This window comes from Pelecanus crispus, chromosome 8 (assembly GCF_030463565.1).
Source record: "Pelecanus crispus isolate bPelCri1 chromosome 8, bPelCri1.pri, whole genome shotgun sequence".
NCBI lineage: Eukaryota > Metazoa > Chordata > Aves > Pelecaniformes > Pelecanidae > Pelecanus > Pelecanus crispus.
In genome coordinates this window covers 43412859-43437212 of record NC_134650.1, presented here as the reverse complement: position 1 = coordinate 43437212, position 24354 = coordinate 43412859, and the positions used below count along the sequence as shown (strand labels likewise).

General features: G+C 42.9%; 1 protein-coding gene across 2 annotated transcripts in view; it reads right to left on the bottom strand.

Moving 5' to 3' along the window:
- Positions 1-24354, bottom strand: part of CMIP (c-Maf inducing protein) — a 135923-nt gene that overhangs the window by 33171 nt on the left and 78398 nt on the right. For both annotated transcript variants that reach the window (XM_075714933.1, XM_075714934.1), the window contains exons 3-5: positions 20295-20345; positions 2458-2619; positions 1238-1279 (exon numbers count right to left, since the gene is read on the bottom strand). In XM_075714933.1, coding sequence (XP_075571048.1) covers positions 1238-1279; positions 2458-2619; positions 20295-20345 — 255 coding nt within the window. The remainder of the gene's footprint in view (positions 1-1237; positions 1280-2457; positions 2620-20294; positions 20346-24354) is intronic.

The following is a 24354-nucleotide window of genomic DNA, read 5'->3' as shown; positions in this document are numbered from 1 at the left end:
TTAAAGACACTACATAAATACGCAGTATTAGCAATACTTCCTAAGAACAGTACAGGTTAGCTGTGTAACAGCAGCGAGCTCTGAATGCCCAGAAACTGCCATCTCCTTAATGGTTTGGGCACAACCTACAGAAGGGCAGGACTTGAACTGAAGAAGCCATCACACAGAATTGCTGAATAATGTAGGCTGAAAGGACCTTTGGAGTTCACCTGGTCCAACTTCCCTGCTCAGAGCACGGCCACCTTACACCTTTTATTAAAAAAATCCTTCCCCCAAAACGACCAGTTGTAACCAGAGGCCTGAATTACTCTTGGCATTAGAGTAAAATGAAAGCTATAGCAGATCTCAGAAAAAAGTAAATGCACTTCAAAAACTTATCTCGGTGACTGATTCTAGCTAAAATGGTATCTTAAGCAGCAGTCAAACACAATTCACACCTACTGGCAGCTACATATCACCTTGTCATTTTGCAGAAAGAGTCACGGAAATGTGATACGATCAGGTGGTGGTGAGGTTCTAGATTGGATTACTGGGAAAATCTCCTGGAAATTGCCAGCAACTGAAATTAAATTACAGTGATGGGGAACCAAATTCCACCTCTCTGACAAATTGTTGAGATTTTACATTTTGTTGCACAAGGAAGAGAGCTGCCATTTGATTCACTTATTTCTATGTCTAAATAAATGAAACCTACAGAAAAGAAAAAAGTTGAAGAGGGTATTTTTATAAATCAAGTAAGCAGGGGGTTAAACTGCAGTGACATACACATATCCACACTGAGAAAAACAATCATTTGCTCACATACCATCAGCAATGGAGACATTCTGTATATGGCAGCATTGGCCCCTCAGGAAACTACTAAGCCTAAGGGTTTTATATGGCACATCTGGAAATGATGTTTTTTCACTGTTTAAAGTACATATATAGATAGGAACATTGCACTGTGTAGCCTAGTAAGGAGGCCATTTTGGGACACGATTAACCCTCAACATGCTGTGCTGTTTCATATAAGTCGACAAGGAACTTTACTGTTACTCATCTATGAAACAAGAAAAGAGGAATGACGAAACCACACAAAAAACAGTAGAACAAGTGGGTTTGATCGTGCCTAAGTTCACCAGCATTGGTGGAAATGCTTTCATATCTGCCGTACTTTACTGGGGCAGAGGCAAGCATTAACAGAAGTGTTATCAAACAATACAGATTTGTCCTCAGATTTTGACAGAAAGATACTCACCACAATAATGCTCTCGTGGTCTTGAGTGGTTAAGTTGTTGTTCTGAAAGAGTTGAATAGAAGAAATGAATGAGCAGAGTACTCTGAGTTGGCACACCAGCATACACAGTTCCTAGCTATCACCAGACACAGGCAGAAAGGCCCAAGACTGCAATTCCTTATTTTCAGAATAAAATTAATCAAATTAAAATCATTCTCTTAAAGAAAGTAGTACACTGTCTGCTATGAGGGGTTGTGCAAGCTTCTGTTTCTCCTCAGCACCTTCTGGTTCAAGCCACCCCAGCCATGAAAGCTGAGCACACAAACACCAGGATGCCAGAGGTCTCAATCAGTTGGAAAATTAAAGCTAGCAATAAATTTCTTAAAAATGTTTTCTTAAGACAGCCTGTATGTTTCTAAGAAAATTACTAAAAGGATTGTTGTGGTGGTGTATACCATTTGTTGGTAGTAAACTAACTGCTGCAGTTTTCCTGAAATTCCTTCTTCAAACACAGAACCAGTAAAAGCCAATAAATTTACTGAAGTCACCTATGCTACCACCTATGCAAAAGAGTTTGCTTTTGGCTTTCTCAGCAGCATGACCCATTCGGAGGTTACAAAGTTGTGAGTTGCTAAGATCTTTGCCTACTGCAAGAAAAAAAGCTAGCAACTTTTTTCTTATCACAAATCTTTGCACATCAGAACTAAGACATGAAAAACCTGCTTGGCATTATATTTCTTGTCCATGAAAAGTTAAGTATTTGAAATAGATGCTACAGAAGGAGGATAGATACCTCTGAAGAAGGAAAATATTTTTCTCTGACAGAACTGGTAATAATAAAATAGCTGCACAATAGCTTTATTGGCATATACATATTGCTAACAAGACTTATCAGTCATGCAAACAAAGCCAATGGAATATAAGTCAAGGCAAGCCTCACCATTGACTTGAAATAAGACAGGAATCAGACCCAGAGTAAATTTACCATAAATAATCAACAACAACAACAAAAGGCCTCAAGAGGAATGTGGTTTGTTTTGGTTCTAGAAATCTACCTAACATGGGTCAAATTCTCCTTCTCCCCAGCAAGTACAAATTCCACTCAAGTCAGCAGAAGTCACGAGCAGACTCAAAGGCAGAATTTTGACAGCCCAGTTAAAATAAAACCCAGCCACAAGCTTTTAACTGTTTGTCTCTTGTCTAAACATGACTGTTTTGCAGGAGCGCTGCTGAGGTCATACCTCTGAGAGCAGTTTTGAGACGATCTCCAGTGGTGCTTGGTGAATAGAGTCATCCTGAAGTGGAGACGTCAGCGCCATGTCCACCAGCGTCCTGATCTCCTTCAACACCACCTCCCAGCGGCTGGGGTTACTGAGCACCTTCTTGTACTTGTAAATCTTTTTCTGCACAAAAAATGAAAGGGTCACACTGACACTACCATAAACCCCTTGAAAAAAAAGACTGGATATGTGCTTCCTACATGCAACTGTCAAGTGGGTTGCTTTGTATTTTGAGTTTTGCCTTTTCTGTTTGCTGAAAAGTTGTACTTAAAACATTTAAATGGAAAAGAAAACCTTGTATGTCTAAACCAATGTCTTCTGTGGAAACAATGAAAAACTGTGACTCCCTTTTTTAATTTTAAAATAAGTTTTTAAACTCCAGAGCATCTTTCTTTCCATCATCTCCTCTTGCGAACACCTTATTCCTCAGGCTAATAAGAGATACCTGCTATTACACTGTTTCCAAACCTGTAGGTCCTTTTAGAGGGAGTTAGTCATTAGGAAAGGGGGGGAGAGAGGGGCCATCAAAACATCGTTCTACAGATACTTTACTCCGCATTGCCAATTGGCGAATTCACATTCAGAATGAATTAAAATCAATTTCAAAGTGAAAAATTCCAGTAGACCCACAGGCTTTCTTTTCTGTCTTGAAGGATCTTGAAAAGTTGTTGTTGTCACCCTCCAGTTGTAACAGAAACTAATTCGTAAAGTCTCCAAGGTTCCACACAACAGCATTTCCAATCTCAAGGAAAGCATTCCTGACTGCCTAATCCCATCTGCCCCGGTCCTCTGCAGGCCCCTGCATTACTTCTGGCCATGCCCAAGCTATTTCACCAATTGCCCCGTCCACACACCAGCTGCATAAGCAGAAGACAGTTCTTACCTCCTCAGCAGCCATTCTGCCACAAATGACTGGAACAGAGGCTGCTCTGTATTATAAATAGTATTCTTTAGAGAAAACCCACCCTCCCAAATTCCCCAAGGTGGCTTGATGAAACCATAGCATTTCAAGCAAACAATGACGAGCATTAAAACAGCACTCCCGACAACACGAAGCGTGTGCTAGCACCAGGAGAGGCGTGCCAAGGCGGGCAGCGCTGGAGGCAGCGCTGGAGGCAGCGCACGGCCCCGCAGCTGGCAGGGCGGGAGCTGTGCTGGCTGACGGAGAGCAAGCGCCGGGACCGCAGCGTTTCGGTTAGTTCACGCGCCCTTCCACTCCTCTCTGTGTGCCAAGCTGGTCCTCTGGTCAAAGGGATGTCAAGAAGTCTGGGTACATCCTCAGGTTTATTAAACAACACAGGCTGGGCACTTCTCCGTTTCCATGAAGCGTTTTGCACTAAAATAGACCTTACATTCCTCCGCAGCATTGCCAGGGAAGTGACAAAAACTACCCATGTCATGCAGTTTGCAGATTCAGCTGCACATTTTGGGCTACACATCATCAGCGTAATAAAGGCAGAGGACTTCGCAAAGGGGAGGTCTGCTTTGTTTTGATTTGGAGCTTTGCCGCTACCCGGCATTTCCCCCTCCACTCGCGCAGGGCAGCCCCTGCAGCAGCCGTCTGCACAGGCCGGCTCTCTGCTTATCGGCCGCTTCCTTCCCACCATGGCAGCAGATCTAATGCTCAACAGAAAACACAGTCACCTCTGTACCCTATCCGAAACACAAGAGAAGAGAAAAATACAGATTTCGGATGCCTTGGGTTTGTCGACGTTGTTAGAGGGGGGGAGAAGAGGGTGGCACTGGGCTGACATGTAAAGGCTGATAAAGCAATCCAATTATCTTTTTAATTCAATTCATGCAAGTACAAAAGCATGCTGGCAGTAGTTCACACTTTCAGTGCATTTTAAGCCACAGAAAAGCTAAAGGAACATAAAAACACACACTGCGGACACTATCAAATGTGTTTGGGATTTCAGAACTGAGCAAAAATCGTTGTACTTCTGAGCTCCTCGGGGCAGAGAGGGTCCACCAGTGTTTTGAAGCTACCAGCACTACTTCTACCATCATCACAGATTTCTTGGAGTCTTTAGGAAATTTGAATCACAGAGTTTAATTTCTCTTATTCATGTAGTGCCTTTTCTTAGGGTCTTTTTGTTAGACCCACTCCAGCACTAAATAAAATCTAAACTTCAAAGCCAACCAGCCAGCTTTGTAACTTGAAGCAACTCCTTTCTGATTAATTGAGGACACTAAACAAAGCTAGCTCAATAGATACATTTTCCATGCTGACATTTATTCCTTGGTTCTGTACAATGAAGAAATCAAACTCAAAGCAGGATTCAAAGCTGGATAAAAAGTGGGGGCAGGGGGAGCACGAGAGCTGGACCACCGGGTTATTGTATCCCTGCCTGCTCCGGGCTGCCCCCTCACTTGGGCGAGTTACAACATGATTTTGGAGAACAGCTCCTTCAGCCTAAGAGACAGCTGCTGAAGGAAACCCTCTTGCCTAACAGGACGCTGCTCAGACAACCCTACCACAAATATCTTTCTTCCGCTGTCAAATCCATTCTTGCTTGGGGGAAGGGAGGAGCAAGGGAGGTTTCCTTTCCCTTTTAGAGATGTCCATTAAAAATTAAAATTCTGATGATGCTGACGTCCATCGAAGACAGCAGGAGCTGCACTCCCTGCTACGCAAAGGAGACCTACAAAAGCTGCTGCTCAGACCAGGCAGGCAGCGACTCAAAGGGAGCATCAGGGGACAGCTACCTTTGCAGACACGCTGAGCCCACTGCAAGCTGAAAACCCAGACTTATCAGTCTCTGCTTCACGTTTTCAGCACAAAGGATTGGACCACACTGACATACTGAGCTGTAATCTGCAAGCAACATTACAGAAGTCTTGAATAATGGTGGGAAAGCAGCAGAAAATAAATAAATAAATAGAGGAGTCATCCCCAAGAGGGTTGAACTCTGCTATCCTGAACCTTTGCCCATGGTTACGCTGCTGTTTTTCTCAGCAGAATGCTTTTCACTGCTGAGCGCCTTGCTGAAAGCCTCAATTAAAGCTTGAAACCTATCAGTCAGTTACAGAAGCAATTTGCTGTGTATCAGCAAGCACTCAGCCAACACGGAGCCATCTGCTCCATTCTACCTGCGCTGACTCCGGAGCAAGGAGAAACAATCACTCATGAGCTTAAAAGCAAAGCTGCCTGGTAGAGACCCATATCGGAGAACTGGCACGGCAACACGTGCGAGGAGTTTGTTCCCCCTGGATGTAGGTGTAAAAGATGCCTTCAGTTGCTGAAAATACTCACACAACATTCATCATTAATAGCATGCACAAGAAAAATACTGGGGTGGGAATCCAGTTTCACTGGGATTTCACTAAAAGCAGCAGCTCCTGCAACAATTTATGTGAGTGAAAATAACACATGCCAACTTGGAATTTGACCCTCCTAGTTACTGACCAGCCAGAACCACACAGCTAGCATCGTTCCAAAATCTTGCTCTGCTGACTTTAAAAGCAAAACCACTGAATTTAATAAGTACCCAGAAGATGCAGCATGGGGAATAAGTGACACTGACAGGGCATCCTTCATTCTCAAATCACTCTAATTAATTAAGTCTTGCAGAAACCCAAACACCTAAGTCTCAATCCTCTTTTAGAGGAGGAACTGCAGTCCACATGTGAAAAATTACTTTTCCAGTGTTATTAAGCAAGCAAATGTGACAAAAATCTGTAAGCAGTGGTTTTTGCCACCAGTGCTCAAAAGCTCCCGAACACTGCTGTGAACAGAAAGTTCAGGAGAGCCTAGAAACTTTCAGCTTTTTTAAGTAACATCTCCATGTGTTTTTCTGTCCCATAATGGCCTCATGCTGTAGTGCTTGCTCATACACCACCTCCTTGGACAAGAATGATAACACTGATGTAGTTGACATCTAACAAAAATGGAATCTAATGCACAAAATTGGACAGCATGGGAACAACTGCCTTTTTCAGCCCTAGCAAGACCTTGCCTGTTAGGAACATCTCAAAGCAGCCAGCACACCTGATCCAAAAAGGGCAAGATGAAGTTAGCCTTCCTGATGACCAAATTTCATCCCTGCTTTGCTACTGGTGGCAAGGAAACGTTCTGTACTCTTGGGAACCTGTCTTCCCGTCAGCAAATACTATCTTTGTTACATTAAAAAAAAAACTAATTGCCAACCCTAAACCAAAATAGCCTGTTAAATTCTAGCTCTCTGCTCTTCAGCCCTTTACTGCGCAACAGCATGCAACTAATCGCTTCTTTATTGGAGAAGCTAGAGCTACTGCAGGAACATACGCTGACTTTGAGGGTTGTGTGTGCCAGCAATTGTTTATTTCTTGCTGAGCAACGACGGCAGTTCCAGCAAAAGGGAAAAGGTCAACCTCCCGCACAGAGGTCCTCCCCAGCTCATTGCGGGGATGGCTGAGCCAAGCTAGTGTTACAGTTTAATGTTGACAGCACTTATGTAAAATGGAGGTGCCTCTTGCTAGATGCAAACGTACAGAGGAAAAAAAACCAGAGAGAGCAGATTCCTGAACAGTTTTCTTCACTGCAGCAGAATATTTTGTTAGAACGCTGCATAAGAAGAAACAGGAAGAGTTGCTTGTGATGTTCAACACATGTGCATGGCTCGTCCTACAAAGCCCAGGAGCTGTACCATGTATTCTTGAGCACCACCTGCTGGCATTTTGTCTATTAACTCATTACCTTCATGAAAACAAAGACAGCATGGCATCCCCAGAACTCAGCGAGATCCATATTCTGCATTTAACACTAGCAGGCATCACTTCCTTCATGGTATTCTGAAAAGTACGTAAGAATAACTTGTTGCTAACAGAAGTTTCCCTGATAGCCATAGGTGGGCTTAAATCACCAGGTGGATCTACCGAAAGCCTTCTGAACTAAGTTCCTACCGGCAACATTTACCAATATGAAGAAAAACAGCAACTTACCTGAAAAGACTAAGTCTATAAAAAGTCCCATTCTAGGCAAAGGACTGGGGCCAGGATGAGATTAGAGAAACTTTTCTAAATGAGGGACTTCAGACTGCTCATACGGCAGTAATCAAACTCTTCACGATCTTCTGAAGGTTTTGCACAGGAAGACTAATGTGCTGCTCTCTAAAATAGCTGCGAAACAGCAGCAGCAAACTTTTGCACTCTACCGTGTTTTCAGGTCAAGGCATTTTCTGCATTTTTCATTCTACCCAGTGCTACATGCAGAAATACATCAACTTCTCTGTTTCAGTTGCTTCTCTGAATGCAATCGCCTTGGTCAAGGCTCACTTGCCCACAGGCTCCTTGCCACCGGCCAGAGAAATTGAGGGAAATATTGAGCTAGACACTTCCTGATTCTCACTCAGTTAAGGTCTAAATAACACTTCATTTTTTGCCAATTCATTTAAAAAAGATCCTGACGAAATCACCATAATTTTTTGCACTGAGATTGGCACCCATGAATCTATGCCCTGAATAAATACATCAAGTGACAGTCTCTGCCCTGAGCAGCTCACAGTCTTGATGATTAAAGGCAAGAAGGAGAAACGGAGCAAGAAAACTGAGGTGATTTCCTTGAGGTCATATGGCAAGTCGACCAGAGCAGAACTGAGGTCTTCTGATTCTCAGGCCTCCAGGCTAATCGCTAGATCATGGCACCCCTAAGTAAAAGCACCACTGACATGCGCTGGGGCCGTAGCAAGCAAGCTGAATGTTGATACCCTCTTGCTGTGCTTCCCCATCACATCGTCTTCCCTCACCTCCTTTTTCAGTCTACATTTGTTAACATATTTTTTATCCCACCAGTGTTTACCACCTTGCTTCAGACCTGAGCTAATCCAGGCAAGAACCCCCAAACACTCAGATAAGCGCTGTTTCAAAGCCAAGGAAGTTCAAAGGGTTCAGCCAGTGGTGATCTGGGTTCAGCTGTTACTAATGCACAAGCTGGAACAACCACACAGGTACTTCCCACAGACGCAGAGTTTGTCCTTTGCTCAGATACCACTGGGACAGTACCACTGCAAAGTAGAAGAATGCTGAAATAAACAAAATATTACAAGGATGAAACACATTTCTGCTTGGACCAAGAGAAGTGCAAAGTGGAAGTGGGACCAGGGGGCTCACAGGGCAGCCTTCTCATTCACCTCCCAACATGACACTGGGCAGCTGCGCTGAAGAACTTGCTCCCAAAGCGTATTATATATCTATAGATATATATATATCTCTCTCTCTCTCTCCACCTCCTTTGCACACAGCTGTCACCTGACTGACTATCCTTCTGGGCTTCTGCTCTCCGAAGTGCTCAAGACTACTGCAAAGATATCCTTCAGCAGCAAGGGGGAGATGAGAGGATGGGAAGGGAAGGATATTCTATCCAAGGGGAAAAAAGAAAACTAAAAACACGGGACAAGCAGATCTTAAATTTATGGGCTGCACTGAAGACAAACCTGCATGCAAATACAGTGTGTGTGCCTCCAAAAACTGAAAGCTACTCAAAAATTGTGGCTTCCTTCTAGTCCCCTAAGCGGGGAGGGAAGAGGTCATCTTTGGTAGACCCTCCCGCTACCAAGCGGAGAAACTGGGCTTTGGTTTTGCCGGTGTTTTGCCTTTCTCTCAAACCCCTGCATACAGCCCTTTGGTCCCTAAGATGCAGGAACACAGCTGGCTGATCCAAACCCAGCTCTCCCTTAGCTGTGCATTCGAGATGCCGTTTCCCCAGCTAGAAAACGCAAAAGGCCAACTGTGGCTCCAGCTGCACTTTGCATGGGCTAATGCGGTTACTGTCGTAATCAGACCTGTCCACAGGGGAGACATTTTTTGGCACGGCCGACGTTGATGCATTCCCCGAAACCCTCCATCCCTGCTTCCATTTCCTTTTGGCAAACACTCCCATTCTTCAGGCCCCAGTTCCAGCACCAGCTTTACACTTCAGGTTGGCAAAACATCAGCTTTCATCCTGCACACAGCAACTGCTGTTCCGTATTTTTCGTATTGGAGCCAAGCTGGGGTTTGTTTTTAATGTTGCTTTGGCTATGCGGAATTTCACTATGACTGCAGATACATTTCTAGCAGAAGCACAAGCCACTCCCTACTTGCAAAAAGCATAGGTAGAGACGCAGCTGTGATCTTGGGTCACAAATCCCATGTAACATCTCCCCAAAAGCAGAAATATTTTAAAATATGTTGTCCATGGGCATTTAGGTGTTTTGGTTTGTTTGGGTTTGGGTTTTTTTTTTTTGTGTGGTGTTGTTTTTTTTTTTAAGCAAAAGTCACACACCACCTTTTCTTCCTGATCTTGGGCAGGAGGAAAAACTTCAACAACTTCAATACAGTTGAACAACACAGTTGTCCCGCATGTACAGGAAAGATCTGCTGTAACTACAGGCGAGTGGGGTTTACAAACCCTCCTGAGTCGCTTTAAACTCTTAGGCAGAATGAGTGAGAAAAACCTTCACACAGAGGTTGCTGGACTCACACAAATAGGGCAGGAGCCAGCCACCCTGCTTGATCTACAACACTTCAACAGCCTCTGACTCATCATCAGACGGAAGGTTTCAAACATGTTTAGGCACAGCTACCTCCTCCTCTCGCAGGACCTCACTGCTGCCTGCTGCAGCATTTTTGGCTCTTTTCTCCAGAGCAGCAAATGTTCAACATGGACACTGTCTGGAGGTCGGGATCTCTGTGTTCTGGCATAACCCAGAGTTTCCAGAGGGGTGGGAGTCTGACGTGTCGTGCTCCTGTATTTGAGATTATGCAGTATGAACTGGAGTCAGCAAAATCACGTTCCATGTGAGGAAAAAAAAAAAAAAAAAAAAAAAAAAAAAAAAAGGCAGACTACTAGATGAAAAGCAGGAATATGTGTACCATATATATTCCACACTTTCCAAAACCTTCAGTGGACTGACTGCATTGCAGTGCATGGGGGGTGGGGAGAAATAGTATTAAATAAACTACAGCAGACACTGTATGACTGTGGAGTTTAGCATGCATCAAACAGAAAGCAGAAGACACACAGCACCGTGACATTAACTGCCACCTAGGTGCGGTCCTTGCTGTGTGCCTCTCTGTGCAGACACTTACCATTACTGACTGCATTACAGAATGCCTCTGACACCAAGCTGAACTGATCCAGGTTCCTAATACCCTTACGTTCACGCACTTTATATTCCACACATGATGGCTGTGTCTGTAGAGCCTAGTCCTTGACATCCACCAGCTCTCAGCCTGCGGTGGGAATAAATGACTTTGCCACTGCAGAGAAGAGACAGTGTGTAGGAAAAAAAGAACACACACAATCTTATAGTCATTGCACTTTGACCAGGTCTGCCAAAGAAAAAGCTGTGCACAAGGCCACCGTGGAGAATAGCCAGGCAGCATACCTGCTGTGCAGAACCCCCCCACTCTGACACTACACCCTTCAGATCCCACTCAGGCACAAGAGAGCTGGTCGTCAGCCGGAAAACAGGACGCTGCCTCATCTGCAAGGCTGCAAAACATATGCCAGTAATTTCAGGCATGTAAGAACTCTGATCGGAAGAACTTGCCACCTGAGAAATCACCTCAAATTGGGATTAAGCAGCTACTAACGCTACACATCGTAGTAACTGCTAACAAAAGATAATCTCTGAAAGATAATCCATCCCCCTTCTATTTTCCGGGAAATGACAGGAAGCTTTAGTAGCACCGAGTAGCACACAACGCAATTACTTCTTCCCAGATATGCAAACCGGATTAAAAAGCCACGTCATCCCTTTTCCTTATTCCACTGGTAGCAGCGGGCACCCTCGGCTTCTCCTGCCCTCCTCCCCTCTCACCAGTCAGCAAAACCTTCTAAATGGACGTTTACCCACCTGCTTCACTTTCTCCTCCTTGGCAAATGTATTATTTTGCTGAGTTTCTAGCACTTCAACACCATAAATGGCTTTCAAATTGGCTTCTCTCTCTTGTGCACCTGCATCATCAGTGTCGTCAGCAGGAGAGATGTGCACGGCTCGAGGAACATGTTTGTGTCAGAAAGCTGCTGCAGAGCCTTAGGGAGAGCACAGATACTGGATACTGATGTGATGCTTGCAAGCATCTTAAAAGGGACTTCAGAAAAGCAGGGTATTTCTGTCTTCAGCTCACTGGGCTTTGGAGCTCTGAATTTTCCAGTTTCTCACAGGGAGATATCAGATTCAGAGCAGCATTTGCATCTGAAACAGTCCCATCACTATGTTCCATGTTTTTATATTGCATCTTATTGCACCACATCAGCACAAAACCCCAAACCTCCTGCAACTCTTCAGCCTACCAAAATGCCACTGAATCTCTGCAGTTTGCTTGTTTTCTTTCTCCTTTGTACAAATGCTGCATGACAGGCAAGACTGAACCAAGTCTCGCAGTGTTTGGTTTTCTGATCCCAAGGCTAGCTTCCTCGCAGAGGATCAGAGATTGCTGGGATGCTACCAAAACCGCTGCCCGCCCCACATTCAGGGATGGGCCAATGCAAATAAGTCATTCACAACAAGCCCGCTGTCCTTGATAGATCTTGCTCCGGTCACACAGCCTAATCTAGTATTCCCATCTTAAAATACTACAGTAAAGAGCACTGGCGACCAGGCTATGGTAAATAGCTGTGATGCAATGGCTTCTGAATGAAGACAGAAGAATGAAGGGCATACTTTTACTAGCATTGTTTTCTGTTACTTTTTTTTTTTCTGACTTCGAAACAATCACTATTCTGGGGAAAAAAGAGAGAGGTGTGACAGACAAGCTGAACACGTGACTTACAGCAAGAGCTAGGGCAGGTGATACAGGTTGTGACACTTGCAACATACTGTTTCAGGTTTTCTTGTGGATATTAGCAGCAGTTTTGTAATCTTTTAATACATTATGTAGACTATGATGCACTCAACACACTAATTATATTGGAAGAAATAAACATAAGGACAAAACTGTGCAAGAAAGGAAAAAGAAATTTAAAACACCACCTAGATCCCCTTTGCTCCTTCAGGCTCACGTTGGTCTTCTGACACCGAGAGTCCTCATAACATCCATAATGCAGAACTGGGCCCCAGGACAGCAGCTTAACAAGGGTGTCAGCTCCCAGAGTTAGGCTTTCACACCCCGGGCATCGTGCGAGGAGGATAATTACACTCCTGGGAAAGACTACCAGTCTTGTCCTGCCTTCATAAGAGATCTCCTAAAACCAGATTTTTCTGCAGCTAGGAATCTGAACGAGACACAAATTTTGGTGCAGCTCTATATTATGACAGCTATAGAGGAGAAGTTGTAATTTGGTGAAACTAGTGGTCACCATGACCTGGAAGTCCTGAATTGCAAAGAATTAGTCATAAGGTCAGCCCTGGAATAATGAGGAGGAGCAATTCGCCAGGACAAAACCCAAGGATCCTTCTTGGCCAGCAGTTCAGCATTCCTGAGAAGCAACATGCTCCAGCAATTGTATTTATTCCTCTTCAGAGCTGAGACCTAAGTACACAATAACAAGCTGACCTGTTTATTCAGCTGTTTTTGACACCCCTCTATCTTCAGACCTAATATTAGTTTGAATAGGATAGCATCCAAGTCTAGAGGGGAAAATTTAGAGCTGGTCCCGACTTGGCTAAAGCAAGATAGAAAATAACTATCTAGTTTCCACTCAGATTTCACCACTAGACCATCAATTGGCTTGAGTTGTGTCTCCTTAAAAAAGCCTGTTTTGGCAATGCAGGAAGCAGCTACGGGTATAAAAACCACGCGTGTGTATGGCTAGATGAGGGCAGAGCAGCTCAGAGCAGCAGCTCAGATCCAGGCTGGCATCTCAGCATGTTGCCGAGAGCCTCTTTTGGTTGGACAAAGTGCTGTGCTGACACAGATATGCAGCTCCCAGATTTAAACTGATTCATGTTAAGCCAATGCAGAGCACAGACGGTGATCAGCCGCCACCGCTGCAGACGTACTTTATGGGAGGAACCTGCTCCAATGTCCCCCAGAAAGAGTGAGGTGTTTTCCTAATGCAAAGGCAGTGAAAGTGATTTTGTTCAAAATGCTTGAAAAAACCTAACCACACTACCTGTTCCAGTTCCTAAAATAACCACCAGTGATTGATAAAAAAAAAGAACCACCTTTCTGTCTAGATCCAGTTCTGTCAACATCTTGTCTGTTTTCATCTATTCATTTCCGCTTCCCAAAGTGAGATCAATGCCCTTCTGCTGCCGACAGCAGTTACCTCTAGCAAACTGAGATCTCAGAAACAGAAAAGAAGGCCAAGATTTTTCAAGCAACTTCTGATAACAGATGGCCTAAGACCATCAAACTCGCATGGGAAAATGAGGGAACCGATGGACTTCATGCGCTCATGAAGATGTCTTAAGCCAAAAAAAAAAAAAAAAAAAAAACCACCACCAAACCACCCTCCTTCCCCCAAAAAAGCAGTAGGGGAAAATACTTAACTACAAAAAATAAGCATTATGGAAATAAAAGTCTGTAAGCATGACAAGATTTCCATGACATAGCTCCTGAATTTGCAATGAGGTTGTTCAGACTACAGACCGGGCGGTATTATCAATCATTTCATGAAGCAAGGGGACGTCACTGGAGAGCCCCACGCAGGCAGACACAGCTGCATTTCACATTACCTTTTAAATACAAAAGAAGAACAAATCTTGGCAGCAAACATCAACCTAACCAAACTAAGAAACGCCAAGAAATCTTTTTAGTCCCACTACGTTAACTAGAAAGCTCTAACTGGTACCAGCTTCTCTTCTTGGCAACGCAGATCCATTAACACACCACTTGGACCCTGCATCTGTTCCCTATGAATTACGAAGTCCAGTCTGAAACTCCATCAGGATGCACAAAGTCCTGCAGGGGAGAGGCTCTGGCTGTATTAAAAACCTGTTCATGGTCTCCCACAACGGGTACCCATGCATTCCCCAGGAAGAGTAAAATCACCAGCGAAAAACTTGTGGCCTGCCTTTTCTCCATCAAAGCAAGAAACTTGTTCCTCCAAAACTTGTGTGTCGTCAAAGCCCACAAAGCTTTCAAAACCCTGAGGCTTTGAAAGGCAAAACTTAATTCCACAGCTTACGTTCCCATCAATATATTACTGACTCATATACAGACACAAAAGGAAAAAGAAAAAATACAAAGAAAAAAAAGCCATCATTGGCTTAACTGTATGATAATTATTTGTTGTTTCACCTCAAAATAACAGAAAATGGGAACTTCTGTGTTCTGTGAAAATACCTCAGGTTTTCAGCTAAAGAAAGCAAAGAAAAAGCCAAGACAACTACGGTTGCATGTGCTGTGTAACCACCAAAGAGAGGGCCTGAAGTCCAAGAACTACCACTCCAAAGAACTGCTGAGCTCTTCAAATAATATTTTCACTGTGCAGTACAGCACAGGGCAATTGAATTGTCACAGGGTATCAAAACTTCCTCTCTCAAATCATAAATTAGGTGATTAAATACAAATGACAGGCACAGGCCTTTTTAACCATAACCAATGTGATTTTTTCCTGATCTCATAGTTTTAAGGCATGATTTACCAAGATTTAAGGCAATAAATTTCTTTAATGTCATCATTTAAATTCTATATAAACTCCACTCCTGTATCAGCACTATTTTTAATCATTACCATGGTGACAAAACCATAAAGGTGCTTTACACAAGGAAGGCTTTACCACATTTTCGAGAACAGTTTCTCTCAACTTAAATTTTGCAGTTTTAAAGCACAGAAATATAACTCCCTCTGAACTTTCACCATTATATACAGAAACTGATACTCACCCACATCTATTGTATAAAAAATATTCGGTACTAATGGACAAGGAATTCATAAACTGGACAGAGTAAAGACCAGAAAGCGTATCGTCATTCAGGTCAAGTATGACTTTATAGGACAGTCAATCCCTTTGCGATTAATAGGGCTGCTTGTGCATGGAAGTATCTATTTCCTGAAGACACAGATACAACAATCCCTATGAGAACCATGGAAGTATTACTCCAAAATTAAAGTTTCTGAATGAAGGCCAACATTGCTTGTTTTAGCATTCAATGAAAAATGTTTGCAAATCCCAAATGACAGCATTGTTCCAGTTTCCCAATTCATGGGAATCAAAACATGGAGTCCGTGTAGAAAATGCATTTTAAAACAAAGGTTATGTGATTGTTGACTACAAGACAGGGGTGCGTACATGTGCTGGGCTGCACGAGCACAGACAGCAGGATGAGAGAGGTGACTGCTCCCCTCCATTCAGTGCTTGTGAGACCACACATGAATACTGTGCCTGGTCTGGGGCTCCACAGCTCAGCTGTAGAGGCTCTCAGCAAGCTCATGCAACTTCAAAGTACACCCTTCACTGAGTGAGGAAAAGGGCGGCATGGGTGGGGAGAGGACCAGATGACGTTCAAAGGTCCTTTCCAACCCAAACAATTCTACAATTAACGCATTTGCACTGTTCATGCTAACAGATGGGTAAAACCCCTAACCAAGCAGCACTACTCACTAAGGAACAGTTGAGGGACTGGTTAACAGCATTCAGTAGGAAAGACAAGGTATAGGCAAGCCTTTCTAGAAGATCCAGGTCAGAGGCGCACAAAACTCAGCTTGAGTCACGCTTCATGCTTTACTGCAGACCTAGGTCTGTTCTTTCCATATTGTGTCAATTCAGGACATTCCCCCAAAGGCCATCAACTGACACGTTTCATTGCTGCATCATTCAGCTAACTAGAAAACACAAGCAACCCACATCCCACAATGAGGGCAGTGTTCAGAGTTTACTATCAAACATGCTAAAAAATGCAACATGTCCTCTGTAACCCTTAGGTGTATTCACCTCAACAAAAGTAAATCTATACCTGTAACCCGTATCACAAGAGAAGACCTAAAGATATCCGGAGAAGACCTCACTGATGTCTTTTTTAATTTAAGTGCAACATGGCACTAAATTAGGCAAGCTGGTCTTTTAATGACTAATACTTTAAGCATGTGGTGTGGTAGGGCTCAACGTTGTCTACAGAGGATCGTACCTCTATGTGCTCAGGACTATACAAATACACAGAAAGACTGTGGCCCAAAGATGGCAGGATATAAACAGGCAACAAAGTAGATGGATGCTGTCTGGGAAAATGCCAAGGGTACATATTTTCTTATTTGTGCATGTCCCAAAATTACTAGTCACAGTACCCCTCAAAGCCAAGCTTAGTTGTATTCATCCCCTACAGAAGTGGTTGGTTACCACTGTATCTAACCTAGATCCAGAAAGGGCAATGAACTGCATGTGTTATTCTCTTTTGTATATTCACAGAAAGTGTTGTTATCTTTATTGATACACTGTTGTGACTTATCAGCTTCCAAATACCAAAGATCACATATCATGGTTTCAATCCAACCTCCTTGGTTAAAAGGAACATTCCTTACACAATGGATTAATGATTTGTTTATGTTTGAGGATCTGGACAGTTGTTAACGTGTTCTGTTTACTCTCTGGACAAAGATCGCTTGGCTTAGCTATAACCCGAAGGAAATCAGGATTTCTAAAAATAGGCTGAGGTGGCCAATAATCCTTTAGGAGTTGTGATACACACTGATATCCAGATTAAATGAGGAATTATGAGTAACCCTTAGTGGGAGGGTTTGAAATGGAAAACCCAAAAAGAATATGACTACCTCAGGAACAGTCTGTTCCTACATCCATGCTCTCTTCAATGAACACAGTACTCAAGGAAAAAGTTGCATTGAAAAAGCTGTGTAAGCAACTTGACAGCTAGTTAGTTGGATGACACATAAAACCTCTTGGAGCTGGATCTAAAACACGGATAATTATGTGTTTGGTTTTCTTTTATTTCTGTTTATCTGTAGCATCTCTTTTATTATTCTCTGGGCTGTAGAAAGAAATCATTATTGATATTTATTTCAATGTTTGTCTCTAGAACAAAAATTATTTCCAGGGTGCTGGCTGGCAAATTGAATTCCCACAGCATGTTAATCCTTAAAACTGCACCACATAAAAGCTCTCTCACAGACCTTAGCACCTTCATACAAGACCAAAGGATAACCAGTATGTGCTTGAACCTAAAGAGCTTCCCCAAATATTTAACACCACAGCTATTCACTGGACCTAGCCATTTTCCAGGTAGCTCAGGTTATATGCAGCACCTGACTCCCAAGGCTTGAAGCACAGGAGAAGGAGCCAGGAGGACACTGACAGAATACGAATCTGCTCCCACAACCACAATTTAAGTATTCCTGTTTTAAGATCAAGAGGGGGCAATCCCCACGGCTGGAAACTCTCAGAATATCAGTTTGCCATCTGTAAAACGGGTTCCTCCAGCCTTGTTTGGGCAGGGCAGGGGAAGTGAAGGTCTCCTGCTCCACCTTACATCTAATGCCTAGAACAGCAGGGCTCTGGGTTCAGCTGGAGCCCCTAGGTGCTTCCACCACACATATACAATAGCAAGCTCATCTCTGTTGAATGTTTTCCCCCGAATAACTGCTTCAGCTATCTGCACCAGTTTGCATCTGTGTTCTACATGCCCGCAGAAATGTTTTGACCTATTATTTGTAAGACCACTGGACAAATATATCATTCATCAGCACAACCACCCAATTATAATACAGCTGCGGCAATCTCTCTGCCAGCTGGTGCTTTGTGTAAATGACCCATTCCAGAAGAATAGGCTTCCTGTTTTTCTGTGGGTTCCCTCACTACCTGCTTAATCATCAAACCATACAAATTATGGAGTGAGACGAACCTTGGCACCTGGCTCTTAAAGTCATAGTCTATGGTGCTAGTAAAGTGATAAACTTCACTAGGGTAGACCACAGAACTGCACTCCTCCACTCTCCTTACAGATACACCGCTGGTCTTGTCTCTTAGTTCTGTTGTGATTTCACTTAAGCCTGCCAAATATCAACCAAAGTAAAGAGCAGAAAGTTACCAGGTGCTCTTCCTCTTAACTATTAAGCAACAAAACCCATCAAAACTATCTCCATTTTAGCAAAGAGGAATTTGTTAGTGTAAAGTACCTGGGCAGTGACTAAACCCTGTCACTGTTCTTATGGGGAAAAAGCTACTTGCTATTCTTGGTAAAGGGAAGGTCTTTCAAATCAAGATAATGTTTCACTTGTTTTTCAGAAACAAACTTAATGGGGGTGGGGAGGGAAGCAAGGAAGCAAAAATAAATTCTACTTTGCAACAAGTTAAATTACTCAGAGTTTCCCAAAATGAGAGGCTTGGTCAGAAGCACTGGAAAGTTTAAGAAATACTCCTTTAAAAACAACTCCCACAGAGCAAAGCTCCCTCTCCATGACTGAAAGGCATGTGAGCAAGCCAGGTCATTCTGTCTAGGCTTCCCCCCCCCCCCGTCCCCCCCTGGAATTTAATTGATGGGGTGGGTGGTGGTGGGGCCAGGTTGCATCTTTACCAGTCCTTAGTTTCTTTTCAGAGTTGCACCTCCGACCCCGATTTTCCCCTCACTGCAGGAGCCAAGTGGGCACGTGCCACCAGCACATTAGTACCTCAGCCATCGTGGTTGGGGGAGAGGTAGAAAAAGAAATTCCATGATCATTTCTGTCCATGCTTTCTCTGCTCATCCTTGCCTGCCAAAGCAGGAGGGAAAATAACGGCCACATGGAGATACTGTCTCTGCATGCTTTAAGCTCTTTGTTATCCTCAGGAGTTGCAAAGAAAGCAAGACTGGCTAGGCATTGTGTCAGTGATACTGTCAAGAGGCCAAAATAAAGTGCCACACCACAGCCCAGCCTTCTGCTATCAGCACTACTGTCCCACGCTCATTTAGGCAATCAGGGTAACAGGCTGGAGAATATGCCAGTGGTCTGGAAAAGGAGATCCACACTTGGCTCTTACTGATAAGAACCTGGATCCGCTCAGAATACGATTCTGCCAGATGCTGATGGCTATACAAAGCACACCAATACTGTAGTTTTGCCACACAACTATTTTGCAACTATCAAACACACCTACAACAAAACCAGTTTGGTGGGAGGGACTTCCTTGTATTTTCACATGTGGTTGCTGTCAGCAGGCTGCAATCTTGATAAGCTACACAGTCAACCTGGCTGACTTCACTGAAACCCCACCAAAGACAAGTCCTGAGCTGAAAAGCTACTGCTTGTGTTTCCCACCACAAGACAAGAGAGGACAACCATATTCAGCATCTGGCCAAAACTTGTTTCCAGCTGCAAAGATCCATACAGATTCCATCCAAAGGTCAGCAGCTACAGTTTTCAATGAGGAATGTGCTGCTCTTGAGAGACAATGTTGTCACTGTGATCCACTTCCCCTACTCGGGGCAATCAGTCCATTGTTCAAGCTGAAAATGAGTAAGGGCTCGAGACCTCTGCAACGGAAGCTGCCTTTAAATCCAAATCATGCTAAACACAGACTGATGCATAACAGATTGATGCTATTTACAATAAGCAACTCTAAAAGACACCCCTTCTCCCTAGTTTGTCAGAAAAAGAAAAAAACAAACAAACAAAAACCCCAAGTATCTCAAGAGTCCAGAGCATGTGATTAGGCTGCAGTCATTCTGTAACATAATACACTTCATGGTATAAAACCAAAACCATTTAATCTCCATACTGTTTAAATGTGAATTTACTGGCTATCTACTTTTTGAAGCCGATCGCATGTTGATAAAGCTGGGCTATGTAACAAGTTAATTTGTCCACTTCATTCATGGTATGAGCAAGTTGAAACTGCACACATACTCTGATTTGGAGTTTCTGTAAGAAAAAGACTTTGTCCACTCAGGACTCTTACAAGGAATGCTAAAAAGTATTCTTAGAGGCAGACAAGGAAGACAGTGAGGTGCAGAACTTACCTTCCACTGCAAAGAATGGAACCACTGATCCCTCAGGTAACTGTTTGCAGCCTGCAATAAACAGAAGTTACAGAGAGAATTGTTAGTTTCTACCAGTGTTTCAGATCACCCAGCCAAAACTAAGCAAATGACCCATGTGTGCCCTAAAACCAATAAGGCTGCACCCACTGTATTCTTCTGAACTTTATGACCCTGGCTAACTTCACCCCCAGCCTCATCAGAGGGAGGGAAACTCTTTGCTCAAAGCTACAACTTTACATTATAACCAGTTTATTTTCACAGAAAGCAGTGACACAAAGACCTTGCTGCAAATGTAAAATACTGATCCAAACCCTTACAAAACATTAACCTCCTATGAAACGGTGTCCAACCCAAAGACTTTGAAAAATCCTCCCTGATTTCAATCAGGTTTTGGTCAGACCTTTAGTGTCTGTAGGACATTTGCCTTTGCTATTAATCATCGGAAGCGGAGTAAGAAGACGGGCTGACATTTTACTAGGAGGGGTGGGTTTTTTCCATACTCTAGTTTCCCTTCTTGTCATGTTCCTCAGCTGGCCCCAAAGCAATTCAAGTCTTAGCTCTTTCAGCGATATTATAACAGAGTGAAAAGCATAACACACACAGACATGCAGATACATGCACAGACTGTTTGCAGCAACGGCATAAATGTTGCAATAATCACTCCCAGTGATCGCCCATTTTTGTCCGTATTAAGCAGAGCTGCCAGAAATTCTCAGTGTGAAGCCAGGTTCGTAGCCAACAAAGGAATAGTTCAACACTCCCAAAGGTCAAAAGGCTCGGTGTCAAAAAATATAAAAGCATCTACAGTGACGTAAATATGCATGCCTTAACAAGGTGACATAAGGTTGAAATATTTGAGTGGGTAGAGATGCCCTTTGGCTTTTCCAACTCTTATCTCATCGCTGCCAATGGGCAATTTTTACTTACAATTCAAAATGTTTCACACAATCAGTGAAAATTACAGTATAGCCCATAAATCCATGGGGGGGGGGGGGGGGGGGGAAGGAGGTGATGCTCTTCATGAGCTAAAAACCACATGCTTCTTGCAAATTAAAGCATCCTTCAATAAACTTCACTCCCCGACACCTTTTCAGGTAAGTATTCAAAATCCACACCACAGAATGAATTTTATTTCCTGACACTGTTTCAGTTCACTGGTAATGGCAAGAATACTAGAATTAAAAACGTTGCATGATTACCAAAACTGTGTTTTATCTCGAAGTCAGATACTGATGTCTTAGTGACATAAATTTGGACTGATTTATCTGAATTAAATGGAGTAATGCTCTTTTACATATGTATTACATATTATTTATTTATATATTAATGAGAATCAATTACTCCTCCAGTACCTTTATTCTGCTTTGTTGCCTAGAGGTCTATCATAAATAATCTTGACTGACCACAGAGTTTATCAAAAACAAACTCTCCATTTCATGAAGAATGCTGACATATCAGAATATGAATTTGCTACAAATGGAAACAAAACCCGTAACTTCCTTTTCTTTTTTTCTTTCTCTTTTCTTTGCATGCAATGAAAAATTGTAAAAACTTTTAGAGTGCAGATCTTCGGGATATTTTGGTTTGCCAATATTTAATGATTTTCTTTCTGTTATTTACACAGTATTTTCTGTATATGTGTGCATTATAACATATGATAAGATAGACCTTTTACCTATATATGTTGTAGAACTGCATTTCAATTCAATATACTTTATACTATATTTTAATATAATAAAAAGGTCAAAAATAATTTGCCACAAAAAGCCTGAAGAACATTTTTAACGTAATTAAAAAGGCATTAAGTAAATACGCTTAGATATTTCTTATCTTTGTCCAGACAAAATGCTTTAAAAACCCACCAGATTTCTTTGAAAGATTCAATTTCAAATTGAACCTTTTTTCTTTTTCTTTTTAAAAGGAGAAAACTGTTTCATGGAGGGGGGGAAAAAAAACCCCTCATTTCAAATGCTAACATCAAAGCCCTTTAAAGCACAAGTAAAACTGATAGGTTTTGGAGGCTTGAGCATGTATACTAAGCAATAGCACCAATAATATTGCAAGTCACACATTCATTACTTCCTTAAAAAAACCCCTATGCAGATTGAGTATATAGGAGCTATGCAAACTAAGATACTGTTATTTAAATTGATAAAATCCAAAATATTCCAGGGAGATGAAGTACTTCTCTCAAACAGGCAAAATGTCAACCTGTTTTAGTCCCTGGTCTGACCAGTACCTGACTTGAATCAAAACACGCACTGAAGTCAAAGTAAGAGCAAATGCTAAAGCCCTAGATAAGAACTGTTGAGAACTGTTAATTATTCTCCTACTTTTGGGATGTCAGTAGCTACAGATTGTAAGACCACTACAAATAATTAGAAAATACTATGTGTAGATAAGACTGTGCAACCAACTGAAGCCTTACATAAACTGGATGACAGAAACTATTAATGAGGACAACAGCGTCAGGCAGAGGTAGAGACAAACGGACTGCAAACACTGGAGGAGAAAACAAAGAAAGAATGCTATAAAAGACAAAACCAAAACCAGCAGAGGAATGACTTGTTTAACTTGACAGCAGCAATATACAAAAAGCATTTAAAAAGTAAAATTAGCAAAGTGACAGGTCCCAAGTGCGGGACCAAGCACTGTCTACACGTAGTGTTAGCTATTGTAGAGGAGAAGTGATCAAGAAAACTTGCATCTGGATCTAGGTTAGGAGTTGGAATGACTTTAAAGCTAGAAACCCTCAGAGCTCATGTTATCGTTCAAGACCACTTCCAAGGAAAACAAAGACGACAAAGTGAACACAAAAGTGGAAAGACAAACCTTTAGGGAATCCACACGCTTCTATTAATGACCAGGACTCAATGTTAAGAGGAACTTGGAAAGTCAACGGTCATTTCACCGGCACTCTTTCCACAGTGTTCAACACAGATAGACGGAATGCATTTAACCCAACCACCGTTATCCGGATGGGGCTGCCTGACAGCAGCATTCCCCACTTCTCCCAGGCAGCAGAAGCTAATCCTTCCAGTGCACCCTTCCGCCTGCCTGACTCCAGCAAGCTGCAAAGCCACAGCGATGTGCAGGAAACGCTGGATCTTTTGCAGAGGACAATAAAGAGCTCGCTCTTGCACAGCATCCCTTGCTCCTCCCTCCTCTTTTTCAGGCTTACACTGAGAAAGGGACTACAGGGACTAGTTCGTTCTTACCAAAAGAACTGGGAGCTTCATAGCATGCTGGGCTGACAGAGAAGCCATCAGGCTCTTGTCAGTCCTCATCCAGACAGCTGTCCCGCCGATGGCCACCTCTGCGCCCACTGACTTACTCAAGCATGCAGGTTATTGCGCATAAGATTTCTGAAGTTTGGAGCAATGAGCACCAAAGTGTAAAGCGGTGGAGAGAATTACAAGTCATTTATAGGGGCAGCACACGCACATTTACAGTTTTATCTGACGTGCATTCCTGAAGCCCAGCACTTCCACACTGAAGTCATCACTCCCAGGGAATGGATACCTACATTTTTGCACTCCAGCTGAGGGCATAACCTACTATATTTATTCTGCTCTAGGGTACAATGAAGAGGAGAAAATGAGACACAAAAGACTTTAAAACAGGCTTTCCTTAGGCATTCTGACTGCACAGGGAAAAGTTTTTCTTACTCTCAGCCTTGCCCACATGGAGGATCCAGTTCCACACCCCTAATCTTACAGCTACCTTTCCAACTTAAAAAATTTGAATCTGGAAATGTTTTGCCTGCTGTTGTTACAAATAGTCAATGAGACAGGAATGAAGTACAATGGAGATTTTGTAACCTATCTATGTAAAATACTAGTTTGGGCCCTCTGTGTGTTTGGTATGTTTAGGCACCAATTCTGCTAAGAATTTTGTTCTCAAATGCAGTGCCTTTAGCAGGGTGCCGGGTGCCACACGGTCTAACTGATTGGAGCTCCTTGCAGAATCAAGGCCTCCTGTTGTTTTTGCACAACCACAACATAGTAGAAAAGTACTTTAGAAAACAGGAAAATGTGAC